The 21,577-nt window shown below is 25.8% G+C and overlaps 1 protein-coding gene and 2 non-coding genes across 4 annotated transcripts; 2 read left to right on the top strand and 1 right to left on the bottom strand.

Annotated features, from left to right (window-relative positions):
- The first annotated feature begins 2,515 nt into the window (after positions 1-2,515).
- Positions 2,516-9,489, top strand: LOC113556022 (histone-arginine methyltransferase CARMER). 2 transcript variants are annotated; one of them, XM_026960721.2, is made up of 12 exons: positions 2,516-2,941; positions 3,206-3,438; positions 6,478-6,606; positions 6,692-6,795; positions 6,858-7,073; positions 7,164-7,341; positions 7,484-7,574; positions 7,800-8,195; positions 8,269-8,447; positions 8,525-8,635; positions 8,716-8,852; positions 9,036-9,489. In XM_026960721.2, exons 2-12 carry the CDS (start codon positions 3,225-3,227, stop codon positions 9,183-9,185), a joined length of 1,905 nt encoding a protein of 634 aa, XP_026816522.1. In that variant the 5' UTR covers positions 2,516-2,941; positions 3,206-3,224; the 3' UTR covers positions 9,186-9,489. The 2 variants fall into 2 exon arrangements, with proteins under 2 accessions (XP_026816522.1, XP_026816521.1); XM_026960720.2 differs by having other exon boundaries at positions 2,531-2,941; positions 8,269-8,459; positions 9,036-9,487.
- Positions 9,490-17,307: 7,818 nt separating this feature from the next.
- Positions 17,308-17,502, bottom strand: LOC113559501. Its single transcript, XR_003406001.1, has one exon. It is a non-coding gene; the product is annotated as a U2 spliceosomal RNA (small nuclear RNA).
- A 2,734-nt stretch (positions 17,503-20,236) lies between these two features.
- LOC113559510 lies at positions 20,237-20,360 on the top strand. Its single transcript, XR_003406009.1, has one exon. It is a non-coding gene; the product is annotated as a U5 spliceosomal RNA (small nuclear RNA).
- Positions 20,361-21,577: the final 1,217 nt, after the last annotated feature.

Genomic DNA, 21,577 nt, shown 5'->3' with positions numbered 1-21,577 from the left:
TAATTAAAGTAATGGTAAATTTATTATTTCCTTGATTTGCTATCATTGCTTATCATGATATGTTTATTTTTATAAATACATATTGTAAATATGATATAAATATAATATTGAAAATACTATTACTATATACTTATATTTAAAATGTTATTACTGTTTACTCTAGTCAGAACTATTACAAGGGAACGTCAATTTCGTGTTTATGCCACTTGTACTGGACGTCGAAGACAATAGACAGTGCCCTTTATGTGATTTAAAATTAAGGCGCCCTTAGGCCCGGGCCTGCTTGGTCTATACGTTAATCCGGCACTGCTTTAGACCTTAGTCCTTAATACTCATCGTCATATTCATGATACGGGAATAAACTTACAGTAAATGTAAGTTCCTACAAAGGACATAGTAGATAAAAATCAACTTTAGTCTTTAGGTAGGTATATATCATACCATACACCTACCTATATAACACGTACGTTTCTACACGAAAAATAAATAAATAAGTTAATATATGAGTTTATATTTCACAATTTTTATATTTTATAGTTTATATTTCAACATTTTCGCGGCAATTATTGTTATTAACTACGCACATTCACGATCAACGTACGTCGCACACCTACATTAACAATTTTTATATATTTGTCATAATTTTTTTATACACAATTTAAATTTATTATTAACTCTCCATTATTATTGAAAATTAGTTAAATACAACATTTTTTTTTATAGAATATATTCAAACCAAATGAAATATCATTAGATTTACCTAGTTATACAACAACTGCTTAAATAAGTAAAAAAAAAAGATCAAAATATGCCTCTATTGAAAAATATGGGTCTAGGAACCTCCACACAGCAAAATTACTTTGTGTATTACTGTATTAGTATGAGTATAGAGTAAAGTTCTCAGTAGGTACGCACGTCTGCACATCACTATTTCATAGTTTCATACGATTCAAATGGTTTTGTCATACGATCATTCATTTTATCTCAGTTGTAAGTTAGTAGAAGTTGAGACCACGAATTAAGATATGCCTACATCTTAATTCGTGGTTGAGACTGCTGAGAGGAAAAAAATTTTAAATTATGAATTGCTTTTATTGTACATATAAAAACCCTGTCGGCTGTCAAGCCCATACACTATGAATAATGTATGTCGTATGATATTATTATAGTTATACTATACAAATTAAATGTAACATAAATTTAAATTTAATTAAGTTTTTGAATAAGCCGACAAACAAAAAAAAAGTTTTTAAATAATATGTCCCCAGCTATTCGTTAAACACTTAAACGCCTAAACTAGCTTAAACCGGCTAAACTATTGACAAATTATCGAAAAAAAAATGCGTGTTTAAGGCTGTGTTATATTATGTAGTAGTAGTACCGATATAAAACACTCATCTAAATAAATTATAAACGTCCACAATAATACGATTATTACGAGTATCGGAGTATACACATACACGATACAACCATCGCCATAGTCATCATCATTCACCACATTTGGTGGGATTATATTTTAAGATAAAGACACAGCGCGCGTCAATCTCCATCTGTGATTCGTTCAAGGTACGTCCAATAATTCCAATACCTAATTGGCAAACTAATAACTATAAATTCATAGGCGTGCGCAGACATTTGTGGCAGGGTGGGGTAAGTCAGTAAAGTTAGAAACCTGGACTCTGACGGAAGAAACAATTAAACAATTACATACTTTAATTTACTTACTCGGCTACTCATAATCACCCACTATTTAAAGCATACATCATTCATATGATAAAAAAACAGATACATATATTTTTTTAAATAAATAAGAAATATTTTAATTGCCAACACAGTTTTAAATTTTAAATAAATACAATTTCGCAGTCTTTAATGGTAATATGTTATTAATTTTATTTTTAAAGACATTTAATTTATTATTATTTATTACCATTGAGTATTAATGTTATTTTTCATCTACCTATTAATGTTTTATGATTTAAAAAATCAAAAATCGTGATGTTTAGTTCATGTATTTACTATGTATAAAAATTTTGGTACGGCTCGCAGGATGGGCCATGGCCCACCCGAGCCTCCCTGTGCGCCCACTTATGAACTATATCACACAACCGGGCTGAACTTGAAATCTGTATAGGTTTTTTGTCCATGTCGCACGGTAGTGGGGTAGTCCACACTCCACAGATTTTATTAGATTTGAATTTTGAAAATTGTGTCCCAACAATTTTCTACCTCCATGAGAACCGCACTCAGTGCTGCAGCACGACTGGCGCGTGCGTCTGATCATCAACATTGTCATATTATCTATTCTTTTCTTGGTTCACGTCAATTGCTCTACTCCATACGGTAGATGATAATAATAATGTTAACAATAATTTTAGAATAATGGCCATTTGTCAAAATATGAACATATATACCTATACTGCCTAGTATAATAGTCAGTAATTCTTATGTGTCCCCTTATAAATTGTATTTATACAACTTATGATCCTTCCATCGATTTAACCTGCTGCACGCCAAGTTTTTATTATCACTACAAACAGTACGAACGCCATAACATTCGCGCGCACACACGCACACGCACACGCACACGCACTCAAAACCCAAACTACTGCTTCACACACACACACACACGCATACTGTGCGTGCACTGTACGTAAACACGCGTACACACTGGAACATACACTCACACAAATTACAAACACTCGCGTGAGTCCAAACACTCCGAACGTACAAGACCGCAGTAATAATAATTAATAATATTTTTTATTTATTATTATTATTGCCGTTTTGGATTTGTCGAATTCCAACGAGGTCGGACAGCAGACATCACACAAAATACGAACGACAACTAATCGTGGTTTTCATTTTCGTCTATAACGTGCTGCTGCGTCAGTTACCGTGCGCCACCCGGCGTTCCGCTAAACACCAATCAAGCAACTAAGTAAGTATTTTTTTTTTCTCACGCGTTTGTCGTTCGTCACCTTAGGTTTTGGGTCGGTGACGACATTTTAAAATTAAGTACCTGATCATACTTGGACATTGTAAGCGTTTCTTTATCAGCTCTTTTTTCTCTCTTAAATTACACCAAAAAAAACGACAACATTTGTTCACTTTTATTATTGAATTATACATCTTTTGTTTTGGCCTATCTCAGAGTACATTCTTTTGGCTATTGGTCGCTCATTTTTGATTTTTGTGTCTCTAGTATCGCCTAATTTTGAAAAATGGCTGTCAATTTATTGCAAACCAATAACACTGGCAAAGTTAATAACAAACGTTTGGCATTGATACAAATTGTAAAAATCGATCTTAATGCTGGAAATAACACTGAAACTCAGGATGATGGTGTTGTGTACTCACCCGCTTACATTTCCACTACCAATACTTGTGTTGTGAATAGCGGAACGGCATCCCAGGGAATACAATTTCAGTTATTGGGTAAGTTAATAATTTGTTAAATTGTAGGAAATTATGAAAATATTTAATTTATGTTTTGTTTGATATTAATTTAATATCTGTTACCTATCTATATTTATGTCTGTAAAATTCTTAATCACTCATAATGAATATGCTAAAATTTTCATAAGTAAATAGTTTTTATTACTTTTTTTTTTTATTTTAAGTAAATACATATAAATTGGAAAAACAATGAAAATCTGTAAAACAAATTAAAATAATCTAGATTAATCTACCAATTATTTTGTTTATTTTGAAAATTATTCTTAAAGATCTTTGAAGTATTTAGATAATTTATAACTAAGCTTTTGAAAATGGAATGTTTTAACACTGGATATATTTATATATAATATATGGTGCAAAGTTAATTATACATTGTAGGTATGGACTGCAGTAAATCTATAGAAATTTATGACATTTTTCAACTTTTTCCTTTTTGTAAATAATTAGCTACCCTCTTATATTTATTGGTATAAGTCTTTCATTAGTATTGAGGTTTAAAATTTTGAATAACTTAGGTTGTAAAGTACTGTTATTTTTAGGAATAGGAATAATTTATTATTATAATTATTATTTTTATTAATTAATCAATATTATTTAAATTTAAATTACTAAAACATTTTACCTATGTAACCTAAATGTTTTATCTCATAAAAATATAGTAATATTTTCAAATTTATGCTTAAAATTATTTAATTTACTAAATTTGTTATATTAGATAGTTGGTTAAAAAAAATTCATAAGTATTTCCTGTATTGTATGCAGTATGCTGCATTTTGTTATTCAATTGTACCAACACATTTTGATAGAATATAATATTTCATAATAAAAGAAATAAACACAAATACATGTCTTAAGGCATGGGCCCATAGGGCCAAATTCACATAGATTACATTATTTACTGAATATCATAATATTACATTTTTTTTAAATGTTTTTAATTTAAATCTCAAACAAAAAAATGTTAAAATTAGCTTTATATCAAAATAATACAATTTAATTAGTTTCTAAATTTTAAAGTTATTCCTGGTACACGTTACACATTACACATAGAATAAAGTATAATATTTAATATATAATAATACATTATGTGTTAAAAATTTACCTAGGTAACATTAGTATATTATTTGATTTGATTTAATTTAATTAGTAAAATATTAAAAAAAATTCTGTATAGGAATCTATGTACATTGTTTAATAGCTGTAATTTTTTTTAAATAAAATACAATAATTCCAGACATGTTAGGTTCATGATTGCAAATTTTACAAATATACATAGTAACTAAGTTTAAATCAATTAGTATATGGTATGAAATAATAAGTATATGGTGTTCAGATAAAGTGTGAACATACAAAGTTTGTAGTGGTTAACTTAAATATATTAAGAGTCTAGTCTTTAAAGAACAATAATTATTTTTATATTTATTGTTAATATAGATTGATCACCAAAACAATAATAATTATTATAAACTGTTGAATTAAAAATATATATAAAACATTACTTATTAGTTATTAGTTTATTACTTATCAGATCTAATAATTTTACAATAGTTACCAATTGCAGCAAATAATGTTTGGTAATAAAATTCACTAAATGTTTTTATTATTTATTCCATTACTTTTAGTAAACTATATTATAAATAAAGTGCAGGACTGAATTGGCATGGCGAACTCGTTACTAAGTAAAATTCAAGCCTGTTATGAGTATTTGATCGTAATTTTTTTTTTATAATAATGATAAATAGTACCTACAAAAATTAATAAAAAATAAAATAAAATTATTAACCTTACAGTAGCTGTAGATGTAATCAAACGTTAGAAATCATAAAACTCGGGAGGCTATAATAGAGTGTATGGGATTTGTATGCACTAAAAATGCTTAAATATGTATAAGTATATGTTACTTAAAATTGATCTAAGAAAACATTTATTTTTGATTCAATATTTTATTTTATTAATATGTATATTAGGTAATACTATTAAAGATACCATGTTATGGTCTACTGGTCATATCTAGAATTACTTATACCTATATTAATTTATTTCAATATCATTCAAAAAAATTTTTCTTAAATTCTTTAAACATTTTTAATAAACACCTAAATTTATACTAAAAAGTTTCATATTTTCAATCTATATATCTATATGCTTTGAAACAAATGTGTGCTTTAATTAAATTATTAATCATTATAAAAATTATTTAATTTAAATTTATAGCTATTTTAACTATAAAAATATATGATTAGATATTGGGCACACTTTAGTGTATGTGTCTGTGTTCCTTCTATGGAGTTCTCCTTTATACGCCACAGATTAATAATAATTGATAAGTAAGTACTAATATACCATATCATATTATTGATAAAGGGATATAAGTACATTACAAGCCATTCTTTCGATGTTCAGTTAGTGTTTGATAACTAACCGTCAGAATTTTTGTGTTAGAATTCTATCGGTTAGTCTTAACAACACTTACCTGGACAATGTAAAAACAGCTCTAAATTATTTAAATAATTAATCAATTTTATTAAAATGATTTTGATCTTTTATAGTTTTTTTGTTTTAGCAGTTATTGCAAACTTATGAAATTATTTTTTACACTTAGTTATTCTGTACTAAATTCTATTAAATATTACTTAATATAATTCAATAATTATATTCAATTTAATTTAAAACCATATTATCATAACTTAATTTAAGTTTGATCATATAAAAGAGAAATAGGGTACTTATTTTATTGGTATTATGTTGAAAAATCACGTTAAAATTATTGCATTAAAATCATAACATAAACTTAATTATTAATTATTCTGTTAGTGATCTTTTTTTTTATTAAAAATTATATATTAAGTAAACAATTACTATAAACAATAATTTATTGTATTCTAAATTATTAAATAACACTTTCATCAAATAAAAAGTAGTGATAAGCATTGCTGTTAAATCAAACTGGTTTAAATAATATTTAAAAATTGCCTTTATGATTTTATATTTTTAAAATTGTTACTAAATTTTTTTTAGATGGTAACAATGAGAATATTGTTGAATTTACTCCCAGTTATTCAGTAGACTATTGTAAAGTTTCCAAAGATACATATGCCATACAGTTGAATAATCATACATATATGTTAAAGTTTAAAACTCATATAGGTAAAGTATTTTAAAATTATTTTATTAATATAAAAAGCAATTTTATGAAATTAAATAATTACTTATATAAATATTTTAAAATTAGATTTATATGAATTTACTGTATTATTGGCTCGTGCTAAAAAAGGGAATGAACTCTCAGTTTTTTCAAATCGAACTGATGAAGCATCAGCGGCGCAATATTTTCAGGTAATATATTACCTACCTAAAATCACTAATTTGTTATATTTAATGTAATTATTTTTGTTTAGTTTTATGGATATCTTTCTCAACAACAAAACATGTTACAAGACTATATACGAACAAGTACTTATCAAAAGGCAGTGCTTATTAACACCATAGACTTTCAAGATAAAGTTGTATTAGATGTAGGCGCTGGTTCGGGTATATTATCATTTTTTTCTGTTCAAGCTGGTGCCAAAAAAGTGTATGCTGTTGAAGCAAGTTCAATGGCACAACACGCTCAGGTATAAAATATATAAATTAAAAACATTAAAAATAAACTTAATTATTTATTTTGGTTTTTTTTTCATATATATATATATATATATATGAAGACTTTGGTGGAGTCTAATAATTTAGGAGACAAAGTTTTTATTGTTGCTGGTAAAATTGAAGAAATTGATTTACCTGAAAAAGTAGATGTTATTATATCAGAACCAATGGGATATATGCTTTACAATGAACGTATGCTTGAAACATATTTACATGCTAAAAAGTGGTTAAAACCAGGAGGTAAATTATGTTTTAGAATAATTTATATTATTTATTAACTACAGATTATATTTTAAAACACAAAATGTAACAAATATTAAATCGAGTTAATTATATATTGATAATTGTAGTTTTGTTGATATTAATTAACTATAATTTATAGGAAAAATGTATCCTAGTAAAGGAGATTTGCATATAGCTCCATTCACTGATGATGCCTTATTCATGGAGCAAACAAATAAAGCCAGCTTTTGGTATGTATAATATATTGATTGTAAAGTACTTAATTAGTTGAAATAGATCATATGCCACGAATAATTAGAATAAATTAAAGTATTAATAATGTCTTATTCTTGTATAGTTTTGCCATTATAAAATATAAATTTGAGTATACAAATTTGATTATTATGAATCTTACATAATCATATTTCTTCCTAAGTTTGGTATTGTTAATATTAATTTATATTTATGATTTGAAGGGTTCAATCTTGTTTTCATGGAGTTGACTTGAGTTCATTAAGAGATATGGCTATGCGAGAATATTTTCGGCAACCAATAGTTGATACGTTTGATATTCGTATATGTCTTGCAAAGTCTGTTAAACATAGCTTGGATTTTCTCACAGCTACTGAACAACAATTACATAAGATTGACATTCCACTTGAGTATTATATACTTGAATCTGGAACGATTCATGGATTAGCTTTTTGGTTTGATGTTGCATTTCAAGGCAGCAGCCAAACTCTGTGGCTATCTACTTCGCCTACTGAATCTTTAACTCATTGGTATCAAGTCAGGTGCCTTCTAGAAAAGCCTATTCTTGTTAAAGTTGGTCAAATTTTAACTGGTAGTGTTTCACTTCAAGCCAATGTTAGGTTAGTAAATTATTTTTTTATATTTTATTACTGTGTTATTTTTATGGTTAATATTTTTATTTATATTTTTTAGACAAAGTTATGATGTTTTCATAAATTTAATGATTGATGGACTTCCACACACAAGCTCTTCCAACAATTTGGATCTTAAAAACCCATACTTTAGATATACTGGTCAACCACCACAACCTCCTCCTGGTGTCAATACTATATCGCCCAGTGAAAGTTATTGGGCAAACTTGGATCTTCAAAGTACTACTTCTGGTATTTTTTATAATAGTATTGAGTATCATAATATTACTAACAACGGTGAAACTTCATTTAAATAGCTTTAAACATGGTTAATGGCATTCCATTAAATGGTTATGCTACAGACATTTCCATGGATATGCAAACATCTCCAACTGCTGTAGCAAACAATGCAAATCTTATAAATTTAGGTAATTAAACAATATTATTATATAAATAAAAACTAAGTTTTATAACAAGAACAAATAAATCTATTTGTATTATAAAATAGTTACCGTACCTCAACCAAATATTCATCCAGGATCTATAAGTAGTACTGGACGACAACGTGTTAGTACAGCTACTTCTACTGCAGGAGCACAACTCATTGGTGGTGGAATATCTCCAACCTTATTTACTTCCAACCAGGTAGATATTAAGTAGTTTTATCGTTGTAAAGCAAATGTTCCAAATGTAATATTAAGTATTAATTGTTGGTTTTAAAATATAAACGTAGAATTATTGAATCAAATCCCATTAAAAAATTTCAGACATTTTAGTAATTTCGTTTTTTTATTTATAATTTTTTTTAATTGACCATCAATTTTTTAGAACCAAAATCAACAACTTTTGTTAGGAGCAGCAACAGCTGCTGCAGGAGGTTCAACCACTGCTATGGGAAATTATCCAGTTAACAACAGTTTAATGATTGGAGACTATGTTGCACCCAGCACTGGTGTTTTAAATATTTCGTATCGTTAACTTATTACATTATGGTTTATTTGTATTTACAAAATAAATCTTGAACCGCGACAATTTCAAAACCCTTTTTAAGGAGATTTATTTCTCCTTGCATAAATTCACCATCTACTCAAATATATATTTGATATATATTGAATAATAATAATTAATATATATATAGTTTAAATGTTTTAATACAAACTATTTTTATTTATAATTTTAAACTCAAGTAGGATTATTAATTTTAAAAAGGATATGTTTTCCTGTTACTCATTTTTTTCGTAAGAAAAATAATATTTATAGACTATTAGTATGATAAACACCCATTATTTTTACATTTTCATAAAAAATAAACTAATTTAAACAGGTTTTAAATATTAACAACTCTTAACAAATTATATTTTAAAAGTAATATATGTGCATATATAAATGTATTATAGATTTATATATTTGCTTCAAAATTGTTACATTAGTTTAGGGCTGAATGTTTAACATTTAAAAAAAAAAAATAGTTTTATGGTACCTAAAATAATATATGTAAAACAATTATAAGTATTAATTATTTTATAATTAAAAAATACAAATAATAATATTATCATTATAATATCGAAAATCATCATACTAGAATATATTACTTTTTGAGAAACATATTACATATTGTTATTGAATAGTGTATAATAATTTTAATTAAGCCTACATTGCTGATTTATTGTTAAGGTTGATTAAATGAATCAATAATAATTTGGCAATAACTATATGTATACTTTTTTATAACTATTTTTCTTTGTAATGTTATTTTTAATTTGATAAATAATATCTAAGATTTGCATTATTCTACATTTTTCCTGATTATTTACATGTGTTTTCATTCTCCAATGTGATTTGAATATAAAATATCATAGCTTTTTTACAATATACTTAAATATTAATTGATTATTGTGATTCCTATGTATACATAATATATAGTAATATTTTAATTAAGATAGTGCAGTTTGTAAAGCTTAATATTAATAAAATGTTCAAATAAATTTATCACCACTACCAAACATTTTTTATTTTTATTTAAAAAAATATATAATTCTTTATCCTACATGTATTTATTACATATATTATATACTTATTTGAAAAATTTACAGTAATTATAAGATGTGATTAGGAAATTTATATATTGAATATCTGCTATGGTATTATGATATTATGAGATAATGGTTAAATAATTTGACAAATTATGAATACTGTTATAGTGTTATGAATTAAATATTAACATTAAGGAGCGGATGTTTATGCTTTAAATAAATTAAAAATATACATCAATAATATTTTTTATTTAATAAAAATTAAAAATTAAAAAAGATATTAGCAAACTGCTGTTGAATTTTTTGTTAATCTGAAAATAATATACATGGATATATATATTAGAAACCAAGTGCCGATACGAGCAAATCCGGCTATTCTCGGTTGGCGCGAATATTACATAGGCTTACAGCCGTGGGACATTTTAATCTATTAATATTAGTCTTGCAGAGTCTGTTAATATAATACGAAAAACCTCAAATATGCACTAAAAGCAAGGAATATAGAAATATGATCAAATAAGTAAAAATCGAACAAATATGCAAAATTTAATTGTTAAATTTGAATTCTTTGGTGATGAAACAAATTTCTATGTTATCCCGCATTAGTTTAGGTGTTATTAAAAAATATGATAAATACATAAACATCCGCTCTTTAATTATCACTAAATTCAAGTGTTTATAAAATGAATATGATAAAAAATTTAGTACAAGTAATTTATTACCAGTTGTCTGTATAGTTTGTGTACCTTCATTGGTTGCACATGGACAAATTTGTCCAAAAATTATGTTTTTTTTTATACAATACATTCATTAATAATTACATGTATTACTTAAATTGTATTGAGCTGATTTCATACAAAAAGGTTTTGTTTTATTTTATATTTTGATGTACTAAATATGATATGTAATATATATTATTATTATAATTATAAAGTTCAATTGGTCGTACATAGAAAATAATTCCAATATTCTCCCAACTTAAATTTAAACACCATTACAAATTTAAAATTTCCTGAGCCTTAGAACCTGAGGTAATAAACTTACTTAATATATTGTGTAGCTGATGATTTCATATTGATCTGAATTGATGAGTCAATAAAAACTTAGTTTATTGAATAAGTAAGGCTGAACTCTATTGTGTTAAAAAAAATGTATTGTTTTGATGGGATAAATATTTTCTCTACATGACACATTTATCTTTAGTGGACAATTCAGGCTAATGATTCAATAAAACCAGTTCTGATTGACTCATAAATTTAGATCAATATAATTAACAGCTTTACAAAATATTAGATAAGTACTTTATTTTAGGAAATTTGTTATGACTATGTTTAAAGCAGGGATATTTATCCTGTGCATCCATAGAAGGATAATACTGAATAAATATTTTGATATTCCATTATATCATTGTTTCCCAACTGGTGGTCTACAGACCACCAGTGATCTGTGGGCCAGTCATAGGTGGTCCGCAGTCCCATAGATTTTTTTTACGTTAAGTGAGGTAATAAAAATTAACATTTTTTGATTGATTTTGTATTTTATTTTTTTTGTAAAAAAGGTCTTAGTTTTCTTAAAATTAAGGTGATCTATGACCTATAAAATGTTATCAAAGTGGTCCGTGGTGTAAAAAGGTTAAGAAACACTGCATTATATAAAGTGTTAAAACCAAAAATCAGGACATCTTTTAAATCAAGTTTTCTTAACTTTTATTATCATAGAAGTATAAATATTTTTTAAAATTATTTTGTATGAGGTAAGTTAAAACTTTAAAAACAGCAGACATGGAAAACGTTTTTGGATGTAATTAGACAAATAAAATCAAAAACAAAAATAAATTATACCATGAAAAAAATATATAAAACTTTTATTTCTGTTATCGAAAAATTAATAATTCTAATAACAATTTTTAATAATAAAATATATTAATATAAACAGTATTTACTATTTAGTATTTTTGTTTCTATGGTAAGAGTAAATTTTTAATTTTGATTTTTAGATATATTTTATACCTAAAACTGTATGTTAAACTTTCGAGTTCAGGGTTATTTTAATTATTAACTCTAGAAATAGTATTTCACTTTACCTATACACTCATTACATTTAAAATCATTTTAATTTAAAATTTTGATTTTTCTAATTTTTATATAAATTATAATTTAAAATAAAATACATATTAAGACCAATTAGTTTTAACTATTTTATTTTTTGTATCTACCTAAAATGTATTTATTATTATTCCCGTGGTTTTTATCAAGCACAATAAATAGAAACTTATATTATGTGTTATTCATATTATGTGCATGAATTATATTTATTAAGCTCAAAAATAGAATCAAAAAAATAGTCAAAAGTCTTTTTACCAAACATAAAAAACAAAGCTGAACAAATTTTACTTCAATAATGGATTTTTAGAGGCATAATGTAGAGAGACAAAATAATGCTTTTAAATGAGGTTAAAGATAGGAGTGATAGGACTGCATCTACACTATTGGACATAATTAAAATAATATTAAGTTAGAAACTACGATTTATATGATTGTTGACATGGTTATAAAACAGAAGAATTAGAAAAGACTAGTTTTAATCACTTAAGGAATCATACATACAATGGTGTAGAACTCACAATACATGTTTACACATAGAATATTGTACGGTTGTGAGGATCAGTTAAATAGTGAAACAAAAAACTTAAGAGAGCGTCTCAACAGCACCTCGTAGATTTTGATAGAGTTTATGTGTCAATGATACTCTTTCATATTTTAATGTTACAATTTTATCATTAATAGATTTTGTTTTCCAAGAAAATTTAAAATTCTTTTGAGGTGAATACAATTTAAAAATATTTATTGTTTGAAGTTTAAATTTTAATATATTTTCACCAATTTTAGAAAACCTTGTGAATTTTTAAAATTGACAATATAACATTCCAAATTGAGGTAATTTCTGGTGATTCATAGACTTTAACAATGCTAGATGAAACTTAAAGATCTTATTTTTATCAGAAAAAGTGTATACAGAATCCAGTAGCGGACTGGGACATTAAGGGCCAACAATGCGCTCTATGTGAGGGGCCTAGGCTATAGCCTATTGATAGAAACAATTTTATGAGGACCTTAGCTTCTTAAAAAATATTATGATTCACAATTTCTTATGTTATTTTTCTATATCTACCTATATTTATGAACGCACAATTATTTTTCTAAGTGTACATGAGGCCCGGGATCCCTTGCCAGACCGGCATCCCTTGCCAGACTGCCACTGACAGAATCTTAGCTTAATTTAGAACTTAAAATTTTGAAAGTACCTTAAAGATTATTTATATTTTTCTTAATTTTAATAAATGCATGTTAATAGGCTATTAAGTACTTATTATACTACAACTTTTAATGTGTTCTAGATATTAGACTTAAATTATAATATAAGTTTTAAGTTCAGATACATAATATAGAGCAATTGTTTCTCAACCTTTGTTTTATGGTGACACACAATAAAAAAAAAATAAGAATAATACGTATTAATTTTTTTAAATATAGTATCAACAAGGTTCGTATATATATTTTAATATTAGTACTTCCCGCGACACGTTTGGACTTACCAGTTGAGAAACACTGATATAGAGGTAATTTATTAGTATAAGAGTTTATATAGAATTATGTATAATTTACTACAAGGTTCCCGAGCAATTAGAGAAGAAAAATAAGTATATATTTTTGGTATTTTTTTCTAAATATTTTTTGATTTTGAGCTATACTTGTTTTTTTATTTGTCATTTTTAAGTAAAATAAAACACGGATGTATTAACTAATAAGTAGGTAATGATAAATAATAATTATTATGATTATTATAACAATTTAATAAATCATATGTATAGTGTTTATACTGTGCTTGTACTAATTACTACATTGTCATGACAAGACATTATATGTTTGTTTACCAAATTGTCCAAATTCAGTCAAACTCAATTTATTTTTAAAAGTGGATAAAATTAATAACAAGTTGGTTATAACTTATAAGTTATAACATATAAACTTAATATATACATAAATATTTGGGTTGGGTAAAAAACACTGAAAATATTGTTATATTTTATTTGTTTTATTTGTTCTAATTTTTGTAGTTGTTTAAAATAATATAAATTTATGATACATATTTGAACATATTTTTCAATTATTTGTGCATATTAACGCATATTTTGACCTTTATGCATCATATTTGCCACATTGATATATCCACCTCGGTTATAACTCACTTTATTATGATAATAACAATATGCATATGCCATATCCTAGATATAAAATAACCTTTAAATTTTTTAACAGGTAAACTTACTCTAATATTAAAATTTAAAGCTAACATCACAAAATGTGTTCTACTGAACGTAAATTTGCTATGATGTATGTAAAAGATCTTCAATTTGGTCGTAAAATTGCCTTACACTGGCTAAATGATCTTTCGGCTTCCATTGATGTTATTGGGCTGTATTGCATTTTAATTATGTCTGAAGGAATAAGTTATATCAACCGTAAATTAAGTTCAATAATTGGTATTATTTTATTACTATGTTGTACTTTTGAAAATTTTTTGTATTGAAAAATACAATCGTACATGATTAATAATTATTAAAAAAATTTTAAATGAACAAATTGACAAAATATGTAGGAAAAATGGAATTATTGAAAAATACGTAAAAACATGTACTTATGGCCAAATATGTAAAAATATGTAAAATAAAATATAGTTAATTTCATTGGAAATCCCTTGAAACGAATTTATCACTCACTTAAATTAATTTATCAAGTCACAGTAAAAATATGTATTTACATATAAATCTGAGCCCTAGTTATTTGTCTTCCTTTTAAAAAATCACCATACGCGTGTGTTCTGTTTGTAAAATAAATATAAGTATAAATATTGGCTGTGTTGTAACATTTTTATTTTTTTCAGTTGTTATCAATAAACAAAAAAGTACCTAATTGTTGTTTAAAATTCCATTATTTTTATGTTTTCCAAATTTAAATAAACTTTTTGTATCTTTAATTTTTTTATAGTTTGTCTAGTGGCAATAATTTTCAAATCTGACCACCAACCTACCATTTAACCACCTATGCATCCACAGTTTTTAATTTTTAGTTTTGAGACAGCAAAAATCTATTTTGGCACTCCATTAGTTTTTTTAACAGTAAATTGTGGATTCTGTATTTTGAATTATGGTCTAACATTACAATGATCACTACATTATTTTATACTGTATTTATATTTGAAAATATATTTATCATTCATGGTACAACTGCAAGAACTCAGTCTGAAGTTGTCTTAAATGTTGTCCTTACTAAAAATAATTAAAATATATACTTGCTAGATTTAATATTGAAAAATATTTTAATTTGATTAGTTGAACTAAAAATTATAAATACCTTTTACATTAATATGAATAATATGAAGACATCTATTATTTAAGTAACCATCATTACATTTATAATTAACTAACTATATTTTTGCCTTATAGCTATATTTTTGGTATACTATATATATTAACTACCCATATAATTAAAAAAAATAATTGAAAATTGAAGTAAAATTCATTTTTTGTAGTTTAATTATTTTAAATTTATTAGATGTCTGTAATTAATAATTATTATTTTTATAATTTGATATGTTGATATATAATGTATAGTTAGGTATATTATTGTTTTTTTTTTCACTCGTTTTTAACCTTTTGTAGAAAAAAATAAATTTCAGGCTAATATTTCAATAAAAAAAATTACTAATTTCATTCTACGTTAATATAGATATTCAGACTTTGTATAATAATTAATGTGAATTATTTGATAAAACGTTATTAAAAGGAGTTGATGATTGCAAAAACAAAGAATGTACATGAACAAATCTGTAGTTCAATGCAAGTTATGTATGATTTATTAATGTATGAATATGCTGTATGCATAGACACATAGTATTATAATATGTTTTATGTTTTCATTTCACATCTAGGAGTTATATAAGCAGTAAGCATAACAGAAAAATCTTAGATTTCCGTTATATATTATTATACCTATTTTATATTATTGTTAATACCTATATGTTATAAATATTTATAATTAAATAATTATCTAACATCAAAAAAAGAGTTAATGATAAAACAAGTTTTATAAAATTTAGTTAAGAGACTAACAAAATAATTTTCTAATTGTAACTCCAAGGTATTATTGATATTATCATACCTAAAATATATATTATGTTTATTTTACATTTAATAATTTTAAAGCCATATTTTATATAACAAGTGCATATAAATCTGAGCTCTAGACTAATAGCTTTATTCCTACATTTCAAAGGCGTATTTGTATTAATTATCTATAATATAATGCATAATTTAAATTTTTGAATTCGAATATTTTTTCATATTATATAATTAGTTATTAAAAATATAAAACCATGTTGAGCTGTTATAGTAGGTATCACAAAAAGAGGCTAAATATTTCGATTCGACATATCACATATAAAAACATTATTTAAAAAATTGGATATAATTATAAAAATATCATTAATTGTAACATTATTTCTCTTTAAATCATCGATATGTACACAGAAATACACCATGTACTTCGCTTTGTTAATACACTGAATACAAAAACTCAAAACTATATAGTAAATAGTAAAAAGTTAATTTTAATTATTTTTTTTTAAATTTGCATTTGTTTTTATTGCAAACAAACACTTGTAACAATGGTATATTTTATTGTGCGAGATTTATATTAAAGTCATAGACTCTATGATAGTAGCACATTTTTCATAATAATAATTGTAAGTACTAAATGTTTTGTAAATTTATATTGTTATTAGTGCTTATACTTAACAACATGATGTACAATAACTAAATTATAATATTATCAATTCATTAAGATCATGCTATGCCGGAATGCAGATCACCAAAATTCCGACAATATGTTACGAAATTAAAATAAAATTTCCGATTTTGGGTGTTGTAGAAATAATGTCATATTTTGAGTAAAAGAAATCATTTAGCATTAAATTTATTATTAATTTACTACTTCTATTACCAATATAATATATGGGCCGTTCCCGGTGGTACTGCAATACCGGGTCAACCCGCGGTGGAGCAGGAGCAAGCCCCAAAATCTCCACCAATGTTTGAAAAAATTAGTTTAACATTTGAACCTTTCGATGAAAGGTGTATCAGATGTTAAGCTGATAAGAACAGATACTACACTTTGATCTTAGCCGATAGGCCGAGAAGCGATAACCTTTCGAATTCACAGAGCTGTCTTAAAGACAAACATGATTCTAAGACGATTGCAGTTTCAAAATTGAACGATTTCGGTTAAGCGAAAGTACCGATTTTCGAAAAATCGGATTTTCAAAAATAACAATTCATGTCAATAATGTATTTAATAACACTTCACTTGACATCGATAATTGATTTTAAATACATAATTGTATAGATTAATTGTCGACAATTCGATCACACAAATGGTACAGCTTATTCGCGCTATCTATCGTCAATGAAAAACGAACGCACACACCAAATATTATTACTTACGTATAGTAACGATGTGTGGCGGAATATGGGAGTACCTCGTCTTTTATCGACAATGCATCCTTGTCGATCTGTATCATTAGCGCCCTCTCGTAGGCAAGTAATTGGCACATATCTGTTTAATTTGTGAAAATTGGCATTTTTTAATAATGTAAGATTTTTAAAACTGTTGTTCTTTTAAAATAGTTTTCAAAACACAACGATAACCTTTTTTTAATTGACGATTGATGAAATATTAGTATTTTTATTACTCAAAAAATTATTTAAAAACTATATTATTATTTATATTATTACCTATTAAATTACTGATATTACATTTTTATTTTAAATTACATTAGTCAATTTTTCAGCTTGACTGATTTTTAAATATTTTAATTATAGAAAAAAAATCCTTGGAATACATTTTGTTATGATACAGTATTTTTAAAAATTTTTAATGAAAGTGATTGAACAAATTTTATTAATATTTAATTTAAATTTACAGATATTTAGACAGGTACTTATGATTTCAAAAATATTTCAAATTAAATAAACTATAAAGCATTAAAGAATTATTATTAATATAAGTAAAAAAAATTAAGTTATATTTTATATTAAATATAATTTAATTTACTTTTTTATTTATATTATTCATTTCAAACAGACAAACATTAATAATATTTTATTTATTCTAAAAAAATAAAAATAAAATTATTTAAATAATTAATAATCGTATAATATATAATAAATAATATTTGATTTTAGTTTCAAAAAAATAGAATTGAGTTTGTTATTTTTTGTATATATGGCAATAAATATAATTATGTACCAATAGGTATCTAATATTTATTAATACATATTATATTATACAAAATATCATACACCGCTATTTCCGTTTTTAATCAATTTAAAAACATATTTAAAACCAAAAACGAAAAACTTTAATACCGATATCCGAAATCAAAACTGATATTGGAAAATCTGAATACCAATTCCTAAACCGAAATCGAAATCTCAAAAAGTAAAAATAGATATTTGAAATCAAAAATGAAATCGGAAAAAATAAATACCATTATCCAAAACCAAAATCAAAATAGGAAAAAATGTTTTTGGTTTCAAGACCGGGCATTAAGTAATTATAACTAATGATATTTAATATTTATATTAATTTAATTTTTCAATAAATACTACAAATATAAAATCCTGTTAATACAGATAATACCCAATGCTTGTTATTTTTGAACTTCTAGAAAAAATGATACCATTTTGAACATTTTACATAGTGTGTAAAAGCCGTTTTCATCTTATGAAAACATAGATTTCACAGAAAATAATATTATATTTTACCGATTAGACTACGCATTGTGTTTGATATTAATCACCAATATCACCAGCCGTACATAATATTATTGTTCCGACAAAGTGCATGAACTTTGTTTTTATTTTTTAAATACGGCACTCGAATATATTATCACGTCCAGTGTATAAAAGCCCACACACTTCGACGATGGCTAATATATTTGCATGTTACATTATACGACTACCGTCTAGCCAATAGAAACTTTGTAATATAAAATTCAATGTTTTAGTTTTGTTTCTATTTAACCATTGAAGTACAATCGATGACTATACGCAGTATAATTAATCTGTATTATTTGCTTATGTTAGAACAACCATTCACTGAGGACTGCGGTGTATCGTCGAACCACGAACATCTATTATACACACACCGGTTAATCGGCTAAAGAGAGAAATAACGCTACATAATTATAAATGTATGAGAACGATGATGGACTCGAAATTTAGTCAAAGTGAGAATTCTTTCCGAAAGCGAAACAATAACAATTAATTTTTTCATCATAACTATTACAAAATAATATAATTATTAACACTGACTATATTGTCTAGAGCTATCGTTTAAAGTCATCAACAAAAAGCCGATTCATTTGGCATTTGCAACATTGTCACCCGTTTTCGTTATCCTTTTAATATATAAATATATTGTATCTCGTTATCCACTTACACATGACAGAATAAATTATTTTTTTAAATAATTAATTAGCCATGCTCGTATGTACATTAGTATGGTTTGGCTATGGGTATGATCAGGAAACTGGCGATGGAGGACATCCGGAATGTGTTCAAAACGCCATACGTTGCAGTAGTACCGACGTTCCGATGAATTTACCAACAGTCGATAGATAGCGTTCGCGGGCACAGTCGTTTGTTGACGCTGTTTCGACGCGATCACCCGGCATTTATAACGTACTTTGACCATGAGTTTTCACGTTCAGCCGTCGTGACAACGCCAAAAGCTTGCACCGGTTGCAGTCCGGACGCATATCGACTTGATTGACTTGCGTTCACATCCGGGAAAACGGCGAGATGCGAAAACAAGCAACTGCACAGCATCGTCAATGGGCCGGTTGTATATAGTGGACCGAAATCTATCATTCAAACAACTCCGGTTCCCTTTCAAATCGAAAAAATCTTTCGCCTTTTACTAAAGATTTCCGTGGAGGGGAGCATTCAAAGGAGTCTAGAAATATAATTTTTTTAATAGCCTGATCTTAAGGTCGGGCTTCTAATTCAAAATTTAATTAGTAGGTTGTGATTAATTTAATGGAGCCGATCCGATGAAATTATTTTTTATTGTAATACATATTGTTGTTGTCCGATCTAATCTATCTTAGGTCTAGACATTGACGATTGTTGAAGTAATTAAAATTATTTTAAACCGCTAACGGTATTTGACGACAGCGTTTTTTCCCGAACTCTTATAATTATTATTATAGTTAATTATATTATTTAATATTTGCCAAATTATTAATACTGTTGTTAAATTGTGTAGTAGCGTACACACAATCGGATATAGGTACTCACTCTTACAACACAGCATTAACTTTTTTTCTACCGTCTATTCCGTATCGTACTTATGTTCTATTTCCATCGTACTCGACACACATAAATGCTGCTCATTACGTTATTTTATTACGCAGTTTTATTTCCTTTTTTTTTCTGTCATAGAACAAAATAAAAAGATGAAGCGCCCCCGCGCCCCTTTTTTATACATGAATAATTTTCTAACGATTTTATTTAGAAAATATGTGTGAAAAATATTTGAAAATAATATGGTCATCGTAAAATGTGATTACACGGAAATCGTTAAACTTTTCCAACTTGCAGATTATGAATAATATGTTAAAATTATTAATATATTTAATTATTTATGTTGCTAATAAAAAAAACAAATTATGTTAGAATTATTACATTATTATGATAACAATCGTCATAGGTCATATGCTTGGATTTTGATATTTTAATTTTATAGGGAGGTAATTGATTTATTAATGATGTTTATGATTTTTATAAATTTAAATTTTTTTAAGAGTTATAGATTATAGAATAATACGATACAATATTTAGTTACATATTTAGTAACTGTTATTATTTATTATACTGCAACTTATTACTGTCTACTCCAGCGGTTCTCAACCTTTGTAGTTATGTGGACCACCAACTTAGTACAAAAGAAAAATGAGGTCCACTAATAGCACACTTATATGGCTATATACCTATACATAAATATAAAACAATTGTTTGTTAACTCAAAAAACTTAATTGGAACTAATTATAAGTTAAACAATTTAATGAGATTCTTGCCATTACTTGTCCCCTGCGAGATAGTCAATATATAGTATATATATATATACTGGATAATTGATTGTGTTAGTTGGGAACTGATGATCTAGTCCTTTATTTAGTAATATTACAATAATTTTGTAAAAAAAAATGTATAG

This window comes from Rhopalosiphum maidis, chromosome 3 (genome assembly GCF_003676215.2).
Source record: "Rhopalosiphum maidis isolate BTI-1 chromosome 3, ASM367621v3, whole genome shotgun sequence".
In the NCBI taxonomy this organism is placed as follows: domain Eukaryota; kingdom Metazoa; phylum Arthropoda; class Insecta; order Hemiptera; family Aphididae; genus Rhopalosiphum; species Rhopalosiphum maidis.
This window is presented reverse-complemented; position numbering and strand designations above follow the sequence as displayed.

What these genes read in the sequence shown, in the direction of transcription:
- LOC113556022 (XM_026960720.2), top strand. Translation starts at nt 3,225, where the DNA reads ATGGCTGTCAATTTATTGCAAACCAATAACACTGGCAAAGTTAATAAC. An exon ending in AATACAATTTCAGTTATTGG is followed by an intron (nt 3,439 to 6,477) that starts GTAAGTTAATAA and finishes AATTTTTTTTAG; the next exon opens with ATGGTAACAATGAGAATATT. An exon ending in ACAAATAAAGCCAGCTTTTG is followed by an intron (nt 7,575 to 7,799) that starts GTATGTATAATA and finishes TATGATTTGAAG; the next exon opens with GGTTCAATCTTGTTTTCATG.